This window comes from Molothrus ater, chromosome 10, assembly GCF_012460135.2.
Source record: "Molothrus ater isolate BHLD 08-10-18 breed brown headed cowbird chromosome 10, BPBGC_Mater_1.1, whole genome shotgun sequence".
In the NCBI taxonomy this organism is placed as follows: domain Eukaryota; kingdom Metazoa; phylum Chordata; class Aves; order Passeriformes; family Icteridae; genus Molothrus; species Molothrus ater.
In genome coordinates this window covers 14,337,798-14,361,003 of record NC_050487.2, presented here as the reverse complement: position 1 = coordinate 14,361,003, position 23,206 = coordinate 14,337,798, and the positions used below count along the sequence as shown (strand labels likewise).

Sequence of the window (23,206 nt, the reverse complement as noted above, 5' to 3'; positions counted from 1 at the left end):
CAATCTGTGGTATCCTTTACAGCCATCACATATTATGTGAAGAATATCTTTTTTCTCTGTTTTGAACTTGCTAATACTCTCCTGGAAAATGTCACAGATACTCAGACAGCGAGGTTCACCCTCCTTTGAGAATTCTCAGTGGGGCTGTGCTTCCAGGGACTCACCTTGATGCTTGAGCTCATCTCCTCTCTCTTGTCTGCACGCCAACCTTTATGACACTTCAACTGTCTCTAGGACCTGCTTTGTCCCACTATGTGCCTACAACTAATTAGTTCCCTATTTGCTCTGCTCTGTCACATCACATGAAACTTTGCAGGTCCCTTCCAAACTGCTGTGAGAGGACAAGCAGTCAGTCAGAATACACCATCCTCCTACAGGATGGATGAAAACCTTCCAGTCCTGGCTCAATCGCTTCATTAAAATATTGCTCTAGGTAAAAATGACTCAACCAATTTTGACAGGGGCCTCACAGCTTGCTTTCCACAGAACAGGAGGGTTCAGTCACACTTTCTATCTTGCAACTGCTTCCTCAAATACATCTGCAGGTATTCCAATACTAAAGGTGATGGGATATCCCTAGGAGAAAAGGGACAGACTGACAAAGCTACAGAGGTGCCATTTGTCTGGGCAATGAAGGTGATCTAAAAAAACCAAAAAAAAAAGATGAAAACATGAAAATAATTGAATGTCAGAACTTAATTAGGAGTGTATATTTCATTTAGCTGAGGTTGAAAAGGGCATGGTCATTGAATTGCTGAAGGCTGAAAATACCCAATAACACATTTCCCCTTCTCATTCATTCACTGTAATCTACAGACCAGGTTAAATAAGTCCTCTTTTGCAATTTGGACAATTACTTTCTGCTGACTCTGCTGTCACACACCAAAGAACTATTCATTGGCTTTTATTACAGAAAAAACAGAAAAGAAACACAAAAAAACCCCAAACCCATAAAAATTACTGGTAGGAAATTTTAAAAAGGTATCTAATCAGGAAATAGCATCATTTTAGATGCTTTCAAACCATAAAAGACTGTAGAAGGGGAAAAATAAAAAATTGCAAAAACTGCAATTTTTTATTGGATTTGTGAATAATCCCCCTATTTATTGAAAAAAATTGCTTCTAAATCTTTATTTTTCTCTGAATACGTATATTTGAGAAGTCGAGTCTATTGTGTCCGTCATGTATTAAGCTAATACATTAATACATTAGCTGATTTATCTGAATGGGCTAGAGTCATATGTAAGCCCACTTTTTCAAATGTGTAAATCTGGTTTGTGCCCTCAACATTTTTGTTCCGACAGCCTCAGAGTTACAATTTACCTACCAAGCATGCAGACTGTACTTGCTATGCAATTACACATTCTGAGTGTGGAAATCGTCTTTGTCCTACTCAGTGTGGATTTAGCTTTGTACAGATGACAATGTAGTTCCTCTGAGCTATTCCTCCTTCCTTCCTCCAAACATTTTTGAAAGGAAACGTGGTCAATGTTTGCATTAGAAGCACAAGAATACGGTCATCTGCGATGGCAGTTTTAAAAATTACACTGCAGCTTTGAGTAGTGGAAAGAAAGCAAGGAAGCAGCTGTAGCCAGGCTGCACAGAGCTCACCATGCCCCAGCAATCATTGCATCATTGGCTCCATCACTCGAGGACTCTATTTGGATGGTCAAACTCTTAAGCACAGCCATCCGTTAGCCCTGGGAAGATTAGACAGACAGATGGCTCCTACAGAGAGATGAGTTAGGAAGATGCAGGGAGGGATATTTTCATCACATGGATGCTGCCAAGTTTTGCAGAGCACAAGAGGTGCCCTGAGGTCTAGATCAAAAGCTAATCCCCCAGGATCTTCTGAAGAAAAACACTTCCTCAGTTCAGCCAAGAACTTGACCAGAGGAGTAACCACAGATACAAGATTTCCTGTTGAACTGAGGATATGCTTGTGTCCCTTATGACTTAGTTACTGTATAAGCCCCAGAGATAACCACCTTGCACAAGATGAATATGAACAGCTCCTGGCTCCCAGTGCTAGCAATGCATGGAAATACAGCAACAGCCACTGCAGCCTTCTCTTAGGAGTGTTTTCAGTAAAAAACCCAAAGAATAAAAGTGAACACAAGAAGGTACACAAGGCCACCAACTTTAAAACACAGTCAGAATGCCTGTCAGCTTTTGCTCACTTCATGTAGGTTTCAATGACTCAAGATTCAAGAGCTGCAGGAGGGAAAGACCATCCTTGATAGTTACATCAATGTTCACAGAAACTGTGAAAAACTATTAACCATAAAGCATTTTACAATTTGAAGGGACACTACTGTGAGCAGATTATACCCAAGTATTTGAAGATATGATTGATGACTACAGGCACAAAGAAAGGGGACACTGTGAAAGTGAAGATAAAAAGGACATAATGACCTAAGAAGTGTATGCTGCACACTCTCTTGTGGGGTCTTTGGAAAAATGTACAGGCTTCTCTGAGAACTGTGTGGCTGAAGCTTTTGCAGAGCACACAGCCCTTCATAGCTTCCTCTTGCTGCCCTCAGTGCACCCACCACCCCTGCTGAGCATGGCAGTCCTCTGCTGTAGAGGATAATTGATCTTTCCCAGGGAAGACCCTAGGAAGGAGATGAGTTCATACCCTGCCACAGATTTCAGTGGGGTCTTACAGCTTGACTATCTTGGTCTCTTATGTTCTAGAGACTTCCAATATTCACTACCCTTAGAGAAAACCTTGAAAACATCTCCTGGCTATAGAAAATTTCTTTCGGACAGTCTCCAAACAAACGACAAGAAAGAGAGTCCTACATGATGAGCACAAAACTGAGCTTTTGAAGTCTGTAAATAAAAGGGGAAAGAACTGCAGGGCTGGTGATTACTTTGAAATCCCACTGAAACCACAGGGAGCTGCAAGTATATACAGCACCACTGGTAATGAAGTAACTAGGTGTCAGAACAGTAATTTAGCTGAAAAAGATGGTATCTAGCTTCTGGGTTCATTCTTTCAGGTGGTGTCAGGCCAATTTATTCCATTTTGAAGTCAGACAGTGATTTCCCTACTTCCCTGCATCATTCCAACTTGACAAACCTGAAAACTGAGTGATTCTTTTTGCCATTTCTTTTAATGAATAATAGAGCTATCTCGAATGGAAGCTGCCTCCAAACACTGCTCAGGTATTGGAACACTTCTTTAGTAGAGCAATGTGGGGCAAATAGGTCAAATAGGGACAGGATGGCTGAACTCAGGGAGAAACCTAGCTAGGTTTGGAGCAATGTCAATGCAAGCGTCAGGTGTGAGAGACTCGTGTGAGCTCATCTCTTTCAAAGCACTAACAACCTGATAGGAAAAGGACATGTGAAGGAGAAAACCTTCTGAGGTAAAGAACAACGTGAAGAAACCTCATGCTGTCATGTAGTCACTCTCTTATCTACTCAAGCTCTTGCACAGTGCCCTTACCACAGCATCCAGCACCTGTCAATCACTCACATGCTTATCTCCACTCTGTCTCTGTGGCAGCAAGAAAGGAATCTTATCTCCACCACATAGAGGAGCAGCTGAGGCAGAGATTAAGGGCTCGATCTGGTTACCTCAGCACAGGTTTCCAGTGCCATCTAAGATGTCCTGGGGCATGCATGACATGCACAGGGCTGGCAGGTAGGACATAGGTCCCAAGGGAGATCCATGGTCTTGTGGAAGGCAGGCAGGGGATGCTGGCACATTGCAGAGAGAGAGAAATGTCCAGGTTTAGACACCTGAACTGAATAATTGAGTCACGGCAAGGCATTTCTGTGACAGCAGGGAGCTGAACCCTACAAATTGTCTTAAGAGCACCCTAAGTACAAAACTCCCATCTGCAAAGAGGGACACAACATTTTTTTTTAAATGTTGACTGCAGGCCTGTTTTATTACTAAATAGTACTAGCAAGATTTGTGTGCTTGGGAGTTAAAAAAACCAACTACTGATGTCAGGAGCTTGTAAATTTTCTTCTGGGCTGAGTACGAACATCCACCCACACCTTTTAGCCACTATCAAGAAGATCCCTATGGATCTATGGAATATGGAGTTATTCTTTGTCAAACTCAATAAAAACACGGATTGTCATACAAGGGGCCAGAATCAGTATCAGAGCGGCCTTTGTCCACCAAGCCCACAAGCCCAGACCTCATGCTGAGAGGTGAACATACTTCATTGTGGCAGTATTCACAGAAAGACACTTTCCTTTTAGCTCATGGCAAATCCCTGATGACGATTTAGGAGCTCATAATGAGCTTATGGAGGAAGAATGAAAGGATGCTCAAGGTCGCAGCACCCATAGGAGTGCTATCAGTCTTGACATGAACAGCAAATAAGGTTCCCAAACGGCTGCCAAATCAGAAATAAGCTGTATGCAGAGAAGCTGTGCTGGCCTTGCTACAGGCTGGCATTTTGGTGCATTAGGCTGAGGACAGACTTGCAAAACCACCCCAGCAATTTGGACACTGGGCTCCCCTTTGCAGCAGCTCAGTGCACGAGGTGGTGGCGAAGCACAGCCTGGCAGCCCTGGTTGCTGGAGCAGCTTCCTGCAGCTCCACAGGCATCCCCAGGCATCCCTTCTCTGCATTTTGTCCTCTTTGGGTTGGACTATGGCCATGTGCCTTGCAGGTCCACATCCCAGCTGCCACCTGAAACACAGGTTTAACCAAGTAACCCCAGGGACGAGTCTGATTTCAATCCTTCCTTCTGGGCTTCCCTCTGAAGATAAAAAAACATGCATCAGACACAATCCCCAGCCACAACAGGTACCCCTCCATGGTATTCACAGCTTCAACAGTGAGCAGAATCTGATCAATGTCTTAATTTACTTAAGCCTCACAAAGACTTGAAAGAGGAGAATTATTTTTATATTATCATTCTTTTGTATGTGAAATCTGATTAGAATAATCCTGGCAAGGCAGAGTGATAAGCAAATGGAGTAGTGAAAAAATGCAGTTTTGAAGAAGGAAATTGATTTCCTTCCATCCTTCCAAATTTGAATAATAAACTTTCACAAAGACCTTCTTTGTACAAAACTCCTGGAGATGCAAGAAACTATAAAATACTCTGCTAAACCTTTAATAAATTGTCTCTCAGAGCTCCTTACAGAGATTGTTGCACTGTGCAAGTTTGAGACATTCACACTTGGAATCCAGAGAGAAAGGCTTCTATGGGGATACAGAAATATTTTACAAACTACTTGAAATTAGCCGGTGTCATGCAAGAAGCTGAGGCTATGGGAGCCTGGGTGCTTTGCCAAGGAGTTACAAACCAAAGATAAGAGTGGCAAACAGCCACCTTTTCCTTTTCTACACCTCTCCTTTCTTGTGTAAAAGGTGGATAATTCTCTCCTGCTTCTGGCAATCACTTTGAGCTTTCTGGTAGACAGGCCAATCTTGCTATCACATCCCAGAAAGCCACAATAATTTCCAGTTTCCAAACCATTCATATTTCTAATGAATTACCATTTTTTCACCAAAATCATCAATCAGTATTAACAAAAAACATTCACAGAAAATTCATACTCCAGTGCCTCAAAATGAGTTGGTCTTCCACACATGCAGTGACATGAGTATGCACCCACTCACTGGACATTACCCCAAGACTGGGCAGGAGTCTCAGGGATGCTGGAATAAATACTCATCTCAGTTTACTAATGAATACCATGAATACCAGTTGGTTTGCTCCAGGTATGTCCCAGTGGTAGTGACAGCAGACACTAAAATACATCCTTCAATATCACAGAAATTGCACTGGTCCTTCCACCATTGATTGCCTTGATATGTGATGCTTTACAGCCATGCTTCCACCCCTGAAAAAAACCCTATGGAATAGAATTTTCTGTTGAGTCCCACCCAATCCACCTCCAAGCAAAACCACCAGTTTAGAGCTGTCCCACAGCTCTCATTAAGTCTCTGGTCATGCCTGGATGGCACAAGATGCCCTGCAGAGGGGATGACACAGTGCATAGCATTGTACCAGCACTGCAAAGCACTACTGAAGCTCTGAGAATTCCAGACAGACTGCCCAGCAATCCACCTGGATGCTATCTAGAACTCAACCTAGCTCTGAAAAACCAAGTATTTCAGCACAGTCCAAGATGTTTTCTCAGTGGTCAGAGAGCTCACTCTGCTACTGTCTCTGCTACTGTTTTCTTCCAGCTGTCACTGTGAGTGGCACTTACTGAAGGTGGACATTGAGTTAAATGCACCCACAAGGGCCACCCTTACATTCATCCCAGTGAGAGCAAGGGGATGTACTGAGTGCTCAATACCTCTGAAAGCAGGGCTTTAAGCTATCTGAAAATCCATGCCTGCTTTTGTTACTGCAAACACTTTTCTTGCAAGACCCAGCTGTTCAGCTCCTGGGGGCATCAGCAATTACCAAGTGCTTCTTTTCAGAGCACTGCTGCAATCCTGAGCTTCTCAGGAGCAGTTTCTAATTCTCCACCTGCCATCTTGTGAAGCTGACACCGTAAACAGCCCCAGCTCCTCGGGTGGCTGAAAAAGAGATATCTGTGGAGCCCTGAGCAACTGCACTTGACATATGGTATTAAGATGTGCAAGGGAAGATGGCTGGCAAAGCACGACTCTCCTGTGGTTCTTTTGCCTGCTCCCATTATCCTCAATGATGATTGCTAGGGACATAAATGCTGAGGAGCCAGAAAAGAAATGCAATGGGAAGACAGAGGGAAAAGCAATCCCAGCCTACACAGCACACAGCTTTGAAAGCAAACTGATTTTCTCAGACACAAGATACTACACAAATATGTTGTGCTGCTGCTGATGCACCAGTTCCCTAAATAATCACAGTGATACAAAAGAAAGCTTGTGATTAAGGCAAAGTATTAGGATCAGGGACAACAGAAGGCCTAGTCCAGTCTCTACACACGACCTTGGGCATATCACATCACTCCTCTATACTGTTTCCTTAGCTACATGATGAAGTTTGCCAGTTTGAGTGGAAAATTATCAGAGAGTATGGGAGAGCCCATGAGGAACTGACAGGACATCCACAGACACTTCCTGTGGACAAGACTGTGGTGAGCCTCTATGAAGATAGACAAGCAGGAGGTAAAAAAGACACGGGCTATCTCTAAGGACAGCATAGCCAGTGCTGTTTAGCAACGGCTTCTGTAGCATGCCAGGAGAATCAAGGAGAAGTGCTTTGTCCAGCCAAAATGCCCAGAGCAGTAGGAAGAGGTGCAAGAAGACAGAAGTTGCTTTGGACAAGCCAGTGTAACAGCTATGAGACCTTTTCTCCTAAGAACTAGGAGGGCAACAACCAGCATTTTGGAACCCACTTGTTGTACATGTGCACAGCACTCTCCTCCTGAGCTGGCTGGATCCCTGGCAAAGGTCCTGCTTCCAGCAGTGTGCCCTGCCCTGCTGGGAAGGAAGGGGCTCTGTGCAGCCCCCTAACTGGCATGGGAATAGACACAGTACAGAGGACTGGGCTGCAGGGAACAGACAGCAGGCACCAGCTGCAGAGGGTGATGGTTCTCCTTGGCACCAAGTACAGTCCAATGCTCAAAACCCATCAGCTGCCCCGGCTCCACCACCAGCAGTTATCCAGCCTTGGGAGAAAAAGGGGAACCTCTGCAGTGCACCTGAATCAACTTAGAGCAATATGGGACCATGTGAGGACTCAAGCCACCAGAAGCAGAAAAGTCACTTTAAAGGCAAGTCTGGCATGAGTGCATGGGCTTTGAACACTGAGCAGGAACACCAAGAACTGCCCTTCTCAACCCCTGCTTGCTTCAGGTTCCTGCTGTGGGAAGCAACAGGCCAGCCCAGCCACTGTGCTTGAGGGAATGTCAGAATTAAGCTAAATCTCTCTCCTCATCTCACTCTGCATGTGTCTACAAAGTTGGACATTATCTTTCTCGGTGCTTCCTCACTCAACAGCCTTGTTCAAAATCCTGAGGTTCTATTTTCTTCTCTTCTACTTCATTCTTACAATGACTTAGTGGTGGGAGAGAAAAGGCTGTGCAGGAGATTCATACTGATTTCTATCTCAGGGGGTTTTATAAAGAAGCAGATAATCTTTGTCCAGCTGCAGTCATTGCTCTGCAGTGTTCCAGACAGCAGCTGGGAGTCTGTAAGGTGTGCATGCAACTTCCAAGGGCTGCTATCAATAATGCATTTGATGCACAGCCTTCAGCAGCTGACCAAGGAAGCGTCTTATAAAGAGAAGGAAATCGTTTGGTCTTCTCAGGAGGAAAGTGGTGAGGGGACAAAGACTTACCATCATTGTGTCATGTCCAATTTATGTCAAGAGGTTGTTCACGTTTCAGAAAGCTTTTAGCATGGGGCTGGTGCATAGGTATGTATTTGGAGAATTAGGGAGCACATTGTGAATACCAAAATACTTTCAGCTTTCTGCAATCCCCTAACTTGTAGGGAAGAGCTGCATGAAGGGCCACCACTGCTCCAAAAGCACTGCTCCTCTGTACCTCAGATACCATCAGTATGTGGGAGGTGGCAGGGTACCCTCATAGTGTCCTTACTGCCTTCTCAATGGCTGAGACGTTGAAGCACCTTATTAACCTGTGACTTATGTGTGTGTGTGAGGGATTTTTTGATTTCACAGAGGAATGATTAATTTAACGTCATTTAAACATTTCAGGGCTTGTCAGGCTTTTCCACAGAAGAGTAGAAACCTCCAAACCTCCACACAACAAAGTATGCAATCCTTAGTTCATCAGCAGTGAAGAAGGTTCCTTTTGTTAATCAAGCAAAAGCTGTTGAGAAGGCCACAGGCATAAGAATACATAGTTTGCATCTGCTAAGATAAATCTGCTGGTTTGGGTATGTTGTCCAAAACACACAGATGTGAGAGTAAGAAGTGGTAAAGGAACAGGAGAGAGGATGACAGAACTAAGGTGAGCAGCAGAAGCTGCTGGGAAGTGTAACTAAAGAACAGCAAAACTGCTGCAAGCAAATGAAATTAGTCATGAAAGATTAAGCATGTAACCTAATTGCAGGCAGAAAGGTGATGATACACCATAAAGGGCCTAATGGGTACCAGTCCAACTATGATTACTTGGTTCTCCAGTTCTGCAAGCAGCCTAAGAACAACTGCTGGTGCAGCAGAGTGTTTCATTTCAGTTTGGTAAAGAAGCACCAAGCTGCAAGTGAATCTGAATCATTCTGTCTGGGCTCAGCTTCCAGTGAAGTGAGGATTTTCTCCTCCTATTCCTGATGCAGAAGAGGCCATGACTTTAGTACTAGAATTCTCCAAATCCCAAATTTGTCATAATCCTGCATCTGTATGATTACACCCTCTACTCCCTCCTGCACTGTGTGGGGCTGGTGGCCATCAGCCATGGCCCTTGGGTCACTAGGCACTTCTCTAAAGGGGTCCTGAGCCCACAGGCTGATGAGAATTCCTGACAGCACAGAGAGCAATGTGCAGGCAATGTGCCCTGCTCAATACCCTGCACTGTCACAGCTTCCAGGGCAGAACAAGGACCAGCTGGTGGGATGAAGGAGCTTTGTGTGTGTTTGAGCTCACATTAAAGTTAATGTGTGAAACAATCTGCTCTGCAGAATGTTGGTTAACCTAACTGGCTGCAGAGGGTTTGGGATGATTGCTAAACTGATCTGCTCTACAGAAGGTCCAGGGTGAAGCAAAGCCTCTATTGTAATAATGATTGTCTTGTGTCATCTTTCTGCCCTGAAGAACCAAGGATCTCTGAATGTGCCTGTCCCCATGGTGTTGGATAGCATAATCTCAAAACCCTGTGGGCCCCACCCTAGAACCATCCCGGAGGCAAAAAAATACCATGGAAAAAACCCCAAGTGTTTCAGCAGATATTAATTAATTCAAAATTTACAAGTTGACTAATATAATTAAACGCCCTAGAAATAAACAACCAGCAGATCTCACACACGCAGCCATTTTCCCTTGAGGCTGTCATTTTAGTCTCCCAGGAGGGTTGGGCATATTTTTTAAGAAGTCAGTCCCTGTGGCAGTGGCTGTGGAGGGTGAGCAGGACAGGCTCTGCCTCTGCTGCAGGCTGTGCCCTCCAAGCCCTGTCACAAGGCCAGCATGCACAGGACACAGCTTTGCAGTGCTGCTCTGGCACACCTCAGGTGCCATGAGGCCAGAGGCAGGGACCAGGTGAGGCTCAGGAGGCCCTGGAGCAGACACAGGGCTGTGTCCTGCTCTGCTGCCAGGCTGCCTCTGGGCAATGCTGCTGGCAAGGTGCCCCTGAGCTCCTCCCTGCTTGCACGCAGCTCACAGCTCCTGGCACAGCCCCACTGGCCATCCTGTGCCTCTGCAGAGCCCAGCACGCTGTCAACACCCAGCACCTCCCAACACATGGCAGCAGGGACAGCAGCACACACAGACCCCTCCCAGCCCATGCTCCCTTTCAAGGATGCATGCACTGCAAGAGAAGATGGGTAGATTTGGAGTTTCCTTGCAGCATGGAGTGTCTCATTGAGAATGATGCCAGGAGAAGCATTTGGAGGAGGCTGGTGTTCCCCACAGCCTGTGTCTCTGCCACAGGGGTGAGCAGGGAACACAGATTCACAAAAGCACCAAGGTGCTATTCTAGCACTTCACTGAATTGCTACACACGTTTAAGGCCAGGTTCCTAACTCCTGCTGTGCATGTCTACTTCAGCAATTTCAGGAGGTTCCTGTGCCAGAAGCCAGCCCTGTATCTTGGGATCCATGGGAACAAAAGTCTCTAGTACCTGAACTGAGTTACAGTGATCCAGAGACCTCAATAAAATTATTTTTGTTTTGCAGATGCTTAGGACATTACCCTTTGACAGCTAAGCAGGGATAGTTCAGGTTCCCATCCAGGCCTTTCTGCTACAGTACCCTGCATTCCCCACTGTTTCAGCCAGTCTGTCTTGAAATAGCCCAGGGACTTGGCCTCTCTTCCTTTTTCTTGGAAAACACCATTACAATTCAATGTTCCCCATTTCTGAAGTTTTCTGTCACTTGGCTCACAGTTATAATTACATGCACACAGTCAGTAAAGTTTTTTCCTTGGATTTTTTGGCCTCTCTCCTGCTTTCACCTCCAGAACTGTTAGTCACTGTTTGGAAAAGGCACACCATTTCCTAGTTTTATCCATTCTGTATTTGAGTTTGGCATTATTAGAAAAGAGATCCAAATCATTTCATTAACACACACCTGACCTCAGTCAAACATATCCTCACTCAAAACTTCCCTTGCTTCTTTTCATATCAGTGTCCTGGACTCAGGAAGGACAATATTTGTCCTCTCTCCACTACAAAATAAAATGTTAATGACAGACTGTAACCCAGGATATCTTGGAGTTTTGTCTAAGTTTCACTTCTGGAAAACATATAATAGACAAATTATTTGATAATAACTTATTGCCAAAATAGACACTGGATAAATGGCATTAAAACAAGCAAAGCAGGCCAGAGAGTTTTAGGAAAAGGCAAATATTAGCCAGGTAGTGGAGGAAGGAGCTCAGTTACCAGCCAATCCTGCGTCCCCCAGCTAGCAAAAGAATGGCAGCAAAAGGGACTTCTGCTGAAAATACCTCTCCAGAAGGATACTTTGACAGTCATCTTTTGGGTTTTGCCTGCTGGGGTAAATGCTCCACCTGCAAATAATTTTTGCTAAACAGGGGCATCACTGCACACTGTCCTGTCCTCAGTCTAGACATGTGTTAGAGTTTCCTTCCAAAATCCAACTCAGACATTGCATTGCCATTGACTGTTCTGCTTTAACCTCATCATTTCCCCTACAGTGATTGATCACACACAACACACAGGACAAAACCAGGTAAGCTCTGTGCAAGGCTACTGCTGCTCTGCACCTGCTCCAAAGGCTTTGCCTACCTTCTTATCCAGGGCTAGGCCTGTCTGGCCTCAAGGAAATCAGCAAAACAAACACCGTGCAGGAGATGCCAGCCTCCACTGATCCATCTCTGGTTTCTACTCTTGCCTTCGCTTCAATTTACAGCAACCCCTCCCTGATGGTGTTTTACCCTCCCTCCACATTTCAAGGGAATCATGTGGGATTAAAATGCTCCACCAAAATCTAAACATTGTGTTCTGACTTTATTAGGAATGATAAGGCAATATAAACCACTCCAAGGTTCTTTCAAAATGGGAATCTGTAATGTTTCTTTGGGGAAGTATCAAAATGAGATGAGTCAGCACCTCTGGAGCATTTTCCCCCAGTCTTCTTCCAAAATGAAATTTCAACAAAAGATCATAATTCATTCCAACACTGACAGACCACTGCTCACAAGGGGAATGGCCCATCCCTGCTCCTCAGCTGGTGTTAGGCAGACCATTGCATGTTCCTGACTATCCTGTGCAACTAAGGCTAAGAGAATAACATTTTCACTGAAGCTTACTTATCCTTTTTAATTTGTATTGCTATCATATAAGACAAGGTAACAGCAGCTAGGAAAGCAGGATTAGGCCCTGCTGTTACTGATTTTTTCCTCTGAAGGTCTCTTGCTTGAACAGGAAAGTCTGATCTAACTCATTCCAGATGTGAATTCAAGGTGCAAAGCCCCTTCCTCCCTTTGGGAGCTCTACCACAGTGTTGTGCTGGGAAGTTCAGGGAATACAGTCCCTCAGCAGGATGCCAGAGGAGAAACCTGCCCCCAAAGAGCCACAGAAATGCACCATGCTGCTCTCCTCCACCTGACAAGCTGAACAATATGGATGGCAGCATCTCACCAGGGGAAAAGGGCCCACTTTATTAATGAGAGCTGTGTTAACAAGTTTCCATGCTACAAGGATGGCATGGCCAGGGTGCCTGCCAGGAGCTGTATTTTAGGAACATTCGATGCAGGGCAGGAATCTGTTCCCAGGGGCTGGCTCTTCTCAGGACTAGCTGCTTCCTTGAATATTCATTCTGTTCCCATATTTATGAAAAATTCAGGGGACAGGAGGAGCTTTTTATCTCCCAGTTAATGCCTTCATTCAGTGAGTCCCTTTAAACAGACAGAGAAGAAGAGTGGCTACTCTGAAGAGAAATTAAAGGCACATTACATCAGTCTCATGCTGTGCTTTGCCTTTGAGAGACTCTGCCCCTTCACTGACCTGGCTTCCCAATGAGGCCTGTAAACTAGGGAATTCCCCCCAACAAGTGTGCTTTCTTACAAGGTTGTCAAAATGTCCAGGATACCTGCCTGGCCTGTCTGTACTTCTGACCAAATCAACCAGCACCACTGGAGATCAAACAGGAATTAAAGAAATGGCATTGGCAGGAGCAGGTTTAACACCCCAAGCCTATCAGGGGAGAGAATGCAGTACTATTGATTCCAGCCCCTGACCTTGGAGTGATGTAAACAGGAGTGCAGCAACCCTAGAGGAGTTGTAGCAAAATAGTTATAGCATTGCAAGCAGATTAAAAATACAGTTAATATACATACTTCCCCAGATGCTTGTTCATTATTATTCAAGACATGTTTATTATGCAAAATGATAAAACAGAAAAAAAGGAGAGGAAAAGAAAATGCAAAGAAACACTGAGCTTTTAGCATGACTGGGGTTTTCTCAATGCTGCTTAGAGTTTTTTTAATCATTCCCTTATTAGCAGAAATCTTTGAAGTGATTCAGGCTCTAATTCCAGCATTTCAAACTCATAGGTTTATACTGAAAAATCATAGTGAGCTCCTGTAAGTGACCCATTTTTTTCCTCTGTATTCTCTATCTCTGCTAGGGTTTTCTACGTCTTCCCAATAAATTATGTATCACAATTTGCCATTTCAAAAATAATTAGAACTCCAAGTTAAACAACAAGGAATATCTGAGAGCAATACATTTTCGAAGAGAAGTGTTTTGCACTTGGGGCAAACCCAATCCCAGCTGCAATGCCACTGAATTATAGATATCATCATATTGAGAGATGCACTTCCAGTGTACTTGGAGTGATTGGGTGGACCTGGGGAGACTCTACAGCCCCATGGGGAAGATCTGCTCCAGGAAAACCAGGTTTGCCTCCCAGGCAAAATACTTCACAAGCACTCCCTTTCCCATGCCCCTGTATAGGGAATAACAGAGTGGAAAGCTGGGAAGCAAGGGGAGAAACTTCACAAAGTTACACAGGAGTGGAAATTAATTTGGGAGTGAAACTATTAACTCCAGACAGACAGGGGAGCATGTTCTGAGTCGTCTTCTGTTAGGATTATTCTGTAAACTCACAGGAGCAGGACAGACCTCTTTATTCCATGTTTCTGAATCCTGTACAACATTCAGCCCCTGGTCTCAGAGTCTTCCCGAGTGCTGAGGCACCTGTAAGTTATACCCACTGCCCTTCATTCATTCTGTGCAATTTTACTTTGGCTTCAAATGCTAACAGTGGATCTTCAGGAGAGTCAAGCCCCTCCCCATAACAGGTGCTGATTGATACCTTTGTGCACCCTCAGGGAATTTACAGTTGCTGTAATTCCAGGAAATCCAAACTGAACACACCAATGACTCCCCAAGCTTGCTATGCAGACACTGGCTTGCATCCTACTTTCTGCAAATCAGGATGCCTCCAACTAAAGCACGATTTTCTTGTCTGCTTATCACCTAATTCCCATGTCGACCTCAGAGACAGCAATAACCTAGTCTGGCAGAAACTAAATCAGGTATCTAGTGTGAGTAAGCAATGCACAAGTCCCAAGCTGCTTCCCAAACAAAGGAAGTTTAGCATCCAATAAATTTAGGCCTCTAAAGCTGGCTAGGAATATATGGTTGGCTTCAACCCAGCCTGACACTATCCCTGCCTGAACAGATGAGGCAGGGATGAGGAAACTCAATGTGGCCAAGCCACCAGAAGATCTTGCAAGTTTCTAGGAAATGCTGTCTCACCACATTTGGCTTTAGAGGACTCTACTCAGCCCTACTTTTGTGCTAATCAACACAAGGAAGACTTTTTCCAGGGGCTGGTTATTCTAAGCCCATTCATTCAAGAGCCCATTGGCCTAAACTCAGAAGGAGCTGGCAGAAGCCATCCTTAAGACCAGGCTGATAACAGCCTCTGGTTTGATCCAGGGCAGAGGATGTCAGCCAAGACCTCATCTGTCACACAGAGATTAAACATCACTAAAAACCCCACAAAACAAAACCAAAACAAACCCACAGTGATGATGTGTTCAGTTGCAGCATCAATCTGGGTTCAAGAGGAGCAAAAAGACCCCAACCCAAACCAAAAACAAACAGAAAAAAAACACTACCCTGGACAATTTTCTTTGAAACTAGTCCTGGATTTGAGGGTGTTCTAAGAAGTCCTTACAGAGCTTCCACTCAGCATGGAAGGCAGCCAAGCAATTCATTTCTCAATTGGCTCTGTGAGTGAACAGTATCTGTGGGGAATGTTGACCCATTTTTTTCAGAAATCCCCCAAAAAAGGCTAGTGAAAAAAAAACAGGTACACACACAGAGAACAAAGCTGTAGTTTAGGGTCTGCTAAGCAAAGACCAGGGACAATAAGTCCCCTTGGTGTAGTCAGCAATGAGGTCCAGGCACCATGGCCTGGGGACCCTCACCCCACAAGGAAACCTGCAGCATCCAAAAGAGACTGCCTAAACAGGTTGAGCTCTTTTCAGACATATCTTCTTTCATGGCATCCTGATCTCATTCCTTGTCCTTTACAATGAGCTTGACCTATACTCCCTGCTCCTAACACACTTTATCCCCAAATTTTCTATTTTCTTGCTTTGGGGTTTGCTCCCAAGCACTGTGAATTCATTGATTTACTGCTGTAAGACAAAGACAGAGCCACCAGTCATCACAAGGAAATTATCCAAAAAGGTCCATCACCCTGGAGTAGAGCATCACACATTTACTGCAAACAGAAACCTTGGATCACATTGATAAAATGAACAGTTTCACTCTTATTAGCTCAGACAGAGCTCAATGCCATCAAGCTGTGGCACGTAATGAGGTTCACTTCATTAACCACCGGCCATCACAGTGCATCCTTCCCCATCAGCCTTCCCTGATTAACCTTCCTACTCAAAACAGGCACACTTGCTGGAAATAAGCAGGCCCATTAAATCTCCCTCATCTGAATACATGTGTGATCTGGTGCCTTTTAGGATACTTGAAATGACTAACAGATGTGTTTCCTGGACAGCATGGTCCTCCTGCTGTCTACCACCTCTTGGTGTGTCCCTCCCACCCTTTATATCGTGTCTGACTATTACTAGAGAGAGAAGATTTTTCTCTGCATCTCCTCTAGTCTCTCAGCTGTCAAACATCATTTTTTCCAACTCTCTATTTCTTTTTACCAAGACCCACACCTTTCCCTCCCCTGCACTACTTATTCAGAAAACAATGACCACTCATTGGCCCAGGAGGACCCCGTTGGCTGGCTGTGGCCCTATGACACACTCTGATTTCCTGCAATCCTCATTTACAGGATACTGATGGTACAAAGAGTCTCAGCACTGGGCCAGAACTGTGTTCTGCACAGCAAAAACAGGGCAAAGCATCAGTCCTGAGCCCCTGACAATGTGCCCAGAGGGACACACACGCAATAATGCAGTACCACACTGTGCTCGGTATTACCTTTAGGACTTGATAGCTTTACAAAGAGAGGAAGTTTTCATTGTTAGTAAACCAATTTAATTTATTTAGAAGCAGTCAATTATGTTTACTGGGCTATGAAAGAACAGGAAGCGTCTGGCATCCACAGAGATCCAGACTGATCTCTCTGTCTCTTCTTGACAAGCAGCCAGTTTTGAGACCTACCTCGCCAGGCGTACTAACACCTCCTCTTGCTTTCTACCCTGAGCTTCTGGGGAGACAGAGCCTTGTCACAGCCCGAGGGAAAAGGGGAAATCTCAATCATGTGACCAGTATAAAACTGACCAAAGATGGAAGATAAAAGTTAGGAAAAATTGCATAGAGCAACCCAAACTGCTGTCCTTTCAGTGGTCCCATCGTCATGCTCACAACACTTCTGAAGCAAAAGTGCCCAGACAAGAGCAGAATCACTGCACTGTAAATTTACACAAAGGCAGATGAGATTAGAATCTGGCTATGCTCTGTAAAGCTATCATAACCACAGAAATGAGAAGTGTATTATTAACTATCGCTTTTTACTATGTAGAACTAGAACAAAGTTATTTGAAGCATAAAAATTCTGGCAAAGGGTTGCCATATTTAATAAATCACCGAATCAATTATTCACTGTGAAAATCAATTACTTACTTTAAATGAGAATCTTATGAATAACCTCATGCCCTTTCATGCCATCTAAGAAAGTTATAAGGGAATTAGTCGGCAAAAATTGCTGCACTTATCTTTTATGTGCATTAAAAAGACCACACAAATACAGGGAATTTCTGCCAACAGAACAGTCCAGAACCCTTTTAAGAGAGTCAGGGTACTGCTGTGGATTTACACTGCAGTCAAAAGCAGAGTATGACCCATTGGGGTACCACCTATGACCAGTTATCTGGGTGCAATTCAGAAGCAATCCAGTGAGTCCATGCCATTTCACAAATGAGAAATCAGAATATGACCAGCCAACTCTATACAAACGCCTCAACAACGTGACCTACATTAAGTACATACTTAAAGGAACTGAAAATGTATCTTCACAGGTCAGGAAATATTGCCATGAATCTCCATGGAGACACTATTAAGTGAATATTGCATGGCCTTGCAGCAGCTCCTCCCACTGCTGCTTTTAAAGGTTTGCTGATCTGTGACTGTTTTCAGCAAAAGCTGGAAGTCCCAGTGCAGTCTGCTTCCTCCCACCTACAAAACTCCAGGAGCCCAACAGTGCAAAGTACTCACTGAGCTGTAGAGATATCCCTCAGCGTTCATGGCAACGTACAGACCTGCCTTCACCCCTTGGATTGCCACCACGCGAAGACCCACAGGAATTAGATTGAAAAGGGCTGTGGAAGGAAAAGAAAAACAAATGTTATGGACACGTCACCCTACATGGCCACTGCTGCTTTTGTCCAGGGCCAGCCCACCCCACTCCTGCCTCTTCACAAAAGTGACTGCACTAGGATCAAGCATCCTGCTTCCAGCTACAAGGAAGGACTGCAGCCATGGAGCTGATGGTGAAAGGAAATTTTTAAAAGTATTGAGTTTGGCTGCCTCCCAAATGCCTTAACACACCCATCAGTCTGTCTGATCACTGCCTTTGCAATGCCAAGGGCTCATCCATGCTCCCAAGCAAGAGCATCACGATGGCTTTCTGAGGGCCAGCTGAGCCAGGGCAACTGCACATAGACAGACTTTGCCTGTGGCAAATGCAACAGCACAACTCAGTTTAGCTCCCCCTGAAACACATTTAAGCCTAGCCACACTTTCCTGCATTTGCCATATGCTAAAAGAGTACACAGACAACAACTATGGCCAGAAGAATGCAAATTAACTTGACTGTGTGCTTGCCCATGTGATCCTGGGCTGTCAAGGGAATGAAGAAACTCAAGAAGAGAGAGTGCTTCACTCTGGGATATCAGCACTGCTCCCCATTCAGGACCAGCACTGGAGAGGACAGAAGGGGACAAGATCTTCTATTATTCAGTTTTACTGCAGTCTTATTGATTAAAGCATTGCAGCCACTTCCTCTCAGTTAATTACTTTATTGCTTGATTCCCACCCAGAAGACCCTGTATCTCATTGAAAGACTCTCCCCATGAGTATATACATTAATGTGCTGTCAGGCTTTTGCTACATTTCTAACAGCATGGGCTCAAAGAGGAGACTATTATCAGCACTCATAGACTGAGCACTGAAGCATTAGCATGGCTTTGTTTCAACTGAGCTTTATAGGACAAGAGTATTTAGATGTTGCAGGATCCCTTGTGCTTCAGCTTACAAAGAGCTAATTAGAACTCATCCCAGGAAGATGAAGATAGGGAAAGATGGGCACAGGGTCAGGCAGAAATATAAGCACAAACACAGTGGAAATACTTCACTCAAGGTCCCTTCCTATACAACAGCCCTGAAACAAGAATATGCAATGCCACTTTGCTCAGGACATCTACCAGGTGTCTTGGCTGTACTGGTTTCAGGGTTGCCTCCAAAAGAGGGTCAATAAATTCCAGTGCACATGAATGTAATTTTTTTCTTCACTTAATTCCCAAGGAAGACTGATGACTCCCTTCAATGACCTGCCTAAAATGGAGACGCCTCAAGCCTAGTGAAAAACTCCTCATCTCAGTCTCTTCTTGTGCTTTTATGCACCATATTCCATAAAACATCAAAGCATGTGCTGAAGTCTTACCGAATCCAGTGCCTGTATGTGTGTTTTTTGGGGAGAATGTCAATAGATGTAAATGGAAAATTCAGTCCAGGCTGGGTATTGGTCTGTGAATAACTGGAGTCAAGGACAGTGCTACTTTGGTGATGTCCCTAGACAAGACAAACACATCCCAGAGTAACTACTCAGCATTAAAAGTGTTGCCTATCCCTTTGCTCCCTACCATGAAGGTCTAAAACCTTGTGCAATTAACAAGTCTATAAGCAATTCCCCTTCCCTATTTCTTCCTCCTACTGAAAAATGGAGCATATTACTGCTAATAATGAAACAAAATGGCCATCATCATTCATTTCCTACAGCCAATTTGTCTTGCATAGGAAACTTGTGACAGACCATTCAAAGCATTCATTAGGCAGCAAGGTGATAACACCCAGAATTAGTGGTTGAGAAGTTCCACTTGGAAGCACCCACACGTTTCCAAATCTCTTTCCACCTCTACATGCAAAGGGAGCAAAGGAACAATCCTATTGTGCTGTGCTACAGTAGGAGGACCACTGCCACTTCCCAAACTCCCTGGGACCCTGCTGCACCCACAACCATGGCACAGCATCTCCTCCTCTAATGCAGGGGAGCAAGTGGACAGGCAAGCATAAGGACACAACACTGACAAAGGTAACTGGCAGCCAAAAGAAGTTTTAGGAAGCAATTATCTTCCTCTATTAAAAAAATCCCCGTAGTTTGGGTCAATCAAGATTCCGTAAATTCCCAGAGCAATGTCTGCACTCAAATCTAGAAATACCTTTGTAGAAGTTGATGCCTTTTACTATCACGCTTCCAAATAAATATTTCATATTTTGAACAGATTTAAAAGCTTATAAACTTAAAAGTAAGAATGTAAAAATGCAGGGAAACCCCTCAATCAACCTCAAAATCAAGATGACTCATTTTTTGTCTTGGAAAAAAATATCTGATTGATTTGAAACAGCACATTTGAAAATGGGAAAGAGGACTAGCTACGGTAGAATAGAACTGCACACCGGGTGTGTTGATGTGAGAAACAGAAAATTTAAAAGATGCTTTTAAAATTGCAAATGGCACATGTTCTTTGCCATCTGCATCTTCATGGAAGGAACATGCTCTTTTACTTCATGGGCAAAAGGGGAAAAAACTTGAAGATGCTGAATATTTGTGCCCCTTTTCTTTCATTACATCTTACCATCTTCAACCAGTGGTATTTACACCTGACCCTACTACTTCTGGCACACTCCAGTCCTAAATGCATGAGCATATTGTCACTGGTATGTTATGGTAATTTATCAGCTAAATTCTGAATGCATTATTCCCTATGGGTCTAAGTTATCTACAGAAATGGAAGAGTGAGGCAAGACCTACCATATACAAGGTGTGCTCCATATGCTCAACTTTAAACAGCAGCAAGTCAGAGGAGCTAAAGTAATTTAGAACAGGTGATTTGTTCTTGAGCAAGACATTTGTGCTGCAGGTGAATAATAAAGAACTGATGGAGGATGCAATGGGCCAGAGCAGCCTCAGTGCATGAGGTGGTGAGGATTAAGGTCCTGAGGGGAGTGAGGAAGGCTGCTGAGATGATCAAGAGGCTCTGGTGCAACACATAATGAAAGAAGAAACAGAGTGAACTGCATTTTCTTAACTCAAAGAAGGCAAAGATTCTTCTCAGAGGAACACAATGAAAGGACAAGAGGCACTAGACAAAAGCCTCAAATAGAAATGAGGTCTGGATATGAAGAAAATCCTCTACAAGGAAAATGGTGCAGCACCAGAATTTGAGAGGTTATGCGAGATTATGGAATAGCTCATTCCTAGAAATGTTTGAAAGAACTCAACAAGGCTCTGTACAGCTGAAGATAACCCAAGTGGGATGCTGGAATAAAAGCCTCTTTAACCTTTTGGTGTTTCTGGCTGGAAAGCCCCAAAAAATATCCTAGATATGCTGGGCTGTTTCCACCTGGTCAGTCCAGTTCACCTGTCCTTTCTGTACTATCCATTTGCCAAAACTTCTCAGATGTTCAGCAGGATTGTGTGGGCAGACAGGGAAGTCCACTTGCTCTTATGAAGGGGCATTACCCAGTGACAATGCAAGCACTGACAGCAGCAGTCAGCCCTGAAAGGCCATTTGAGATCACTGGGGCTGGAAAGAAAAGATGCTGCCCCAAAATGGGGCTCATACATCACAGGAGGAGCACAAACAGGGGCCACACACCATGAAAATGCACTCCAGTGGGAAGAGAACTCTTCACATATGCCAGTGGCAGTAGCCAGGGAATGTGCCCCCTTGCTTACACTGAGATGGCACGTCTCTAACAGCATGGCAGAAGGAACAGATGTCCCAAGTGCTGGCTCCTGGGAAGCTGGCTGGATGCCCATTCAAATGCCATTAGAATTTGGCTCCTGGGTTTTTTTTTCTTTAAGTGAGAGGAGGTGGAAAATAAATGCCATTAGCTTCAAGAACATACATAAAATGGGCAACAGATAATTAATTTTAAAATTGCTTAAATATTAGCAGTTCCTCTAGCATAAATAACTGGGTTTTTATTAGAACTTTTAATTCCATCAGATATATCTGAGGGACATGGCATGTCTCATTTTAAACATTAATTTTGTCAGAGTAAACCAACCTAATGTATTCCAAGAAAATTATGCATTCTTTCACAATGCTAATTTGAATAATCAGTGTGGGGATACAGAACACAAAGCAATGTATGGAACACAGTGTTCACCAGCTGTTTAACTGTGCTAAGATGACTTCTGTGTGGAGAATAGATGGTCATCTAGGGTGGGAAGGATCCTCTTGTGGCCCTCTAGAGTGTCCTTCCCTGCTGTGGATGCAAGTTAACCAACTGCTCTACAGGGATGGGAAAATATTATTTATCTAGTTTAGTCTTGGATGAGTTTTGCTCTTGCACACACTTCTGACTGGCTGGTCAGGAATCTTCTGCAGAACCACTTCAAAACAGAAAACTGCAGTGAAGCAAGTCTGTAAGCTGTTCACTTAGACAAGTAACTTTTGACATTCTTCTGGTCAAAATTTGAGGGTTTTTTTTTTTGAGGAAGAGAAAGAAAAAGGAAATCTGCTTTATTTTGGCACTTCCAAAGTGCAAAATGTGATTTTGTTTCGAAGCTGTAACTGGAAGCTTTATATATGCTAGGATGTTCACTCACACTGAAGATTTATTGATGAGACCATGTGGTAAAAAGCTATGTAAAATTGAATAAAGCACAGTCCTTATTTCATTTTCAGAAGCCAAATATTATCAGGTTGGATTCTTTCCCTCTTTTGAGATCCCTTGAGATCAGAAGATGGGGAATTCTTTGGCTTCAGTCTTCTCTCAAAAACTTGCCTAAACTTTCCAGCACAGTCCCTGACTTGGAGCCAGTGGCTTGGCACACTTCAGTGAGATGCCTCCTGTCCCACCAAGCTGCTGAGGCAGGGCTGCCATCTCACCAGATAAATTTACACTCTAGAACTGTACTCAGCCCATCTATTTCCAGTTAAGAACACTGGGGGGAAACAGCTCTCAAGTACTCAGCACCTGGCCAAACTCCTCTCTGACATTTCTGGGGGGATATATAAATCACAGCTCTTTGGGCAATGGGGGCCCAACCTCAGCCATGGGAACTCAGGAGGTTCCCCTGCAACCACTGAGAGTGCAGCAGCTTCCCTCATCTCCCCTGTCACTCTGAAATATTGCAGAACTGCTCTTACATTTCTCTGCTGTTTACCTTAATTCATCCCTGCTCCCATTTAAGCCCATTACTTTGCTGTTCAGTCCTCCATGATAGATGAGGGCAATGAATCTCTGTCATCTCTAACATATCTTCCCATATTTTTGACAAATAGGCCTCCAATGGGATTTTCTGCAGTTTAAGAACACCCCAGGTCTTCTTCCTTTAAGAAAAAGCAGCAAATACAGCCCACTGAACTCACCCCATGTGTTGGTGTCTGAGATTATCTCAAGGCCAGACTCTTTTGAAGGAGACCTCCTG

The 23,206-nt window shown here is 44.1% G+C and overlaps 1 protein-coding gene across 4 annotated transcripts in view; it reads right to left on the bottom strand.

Moving 5' to 3' along the window:
* The window catches only part of FGF12 (fibroblast growth factor 12), a 219,247-nt gene that overhangs the window by 52,134 nt on the left and 143,907 nt on the right, over positions 1 to 23,206 (bottom strand). For all 4 annotated transcript variants that reach the window (XM_036389244.2, XM_036389245.2, XM_036389242.2 and 1 more), the window contains one exon: positions 17,761 to 17,864. In XM_036389244.2, coding sequence (XP_036245137.1) covers positions 17,761 to 17,864 — 104 coding nt within the window. The remainder of the gene's footprint in view (positions 1 to 17,760; positions 17,865 to 23,206) is intronic.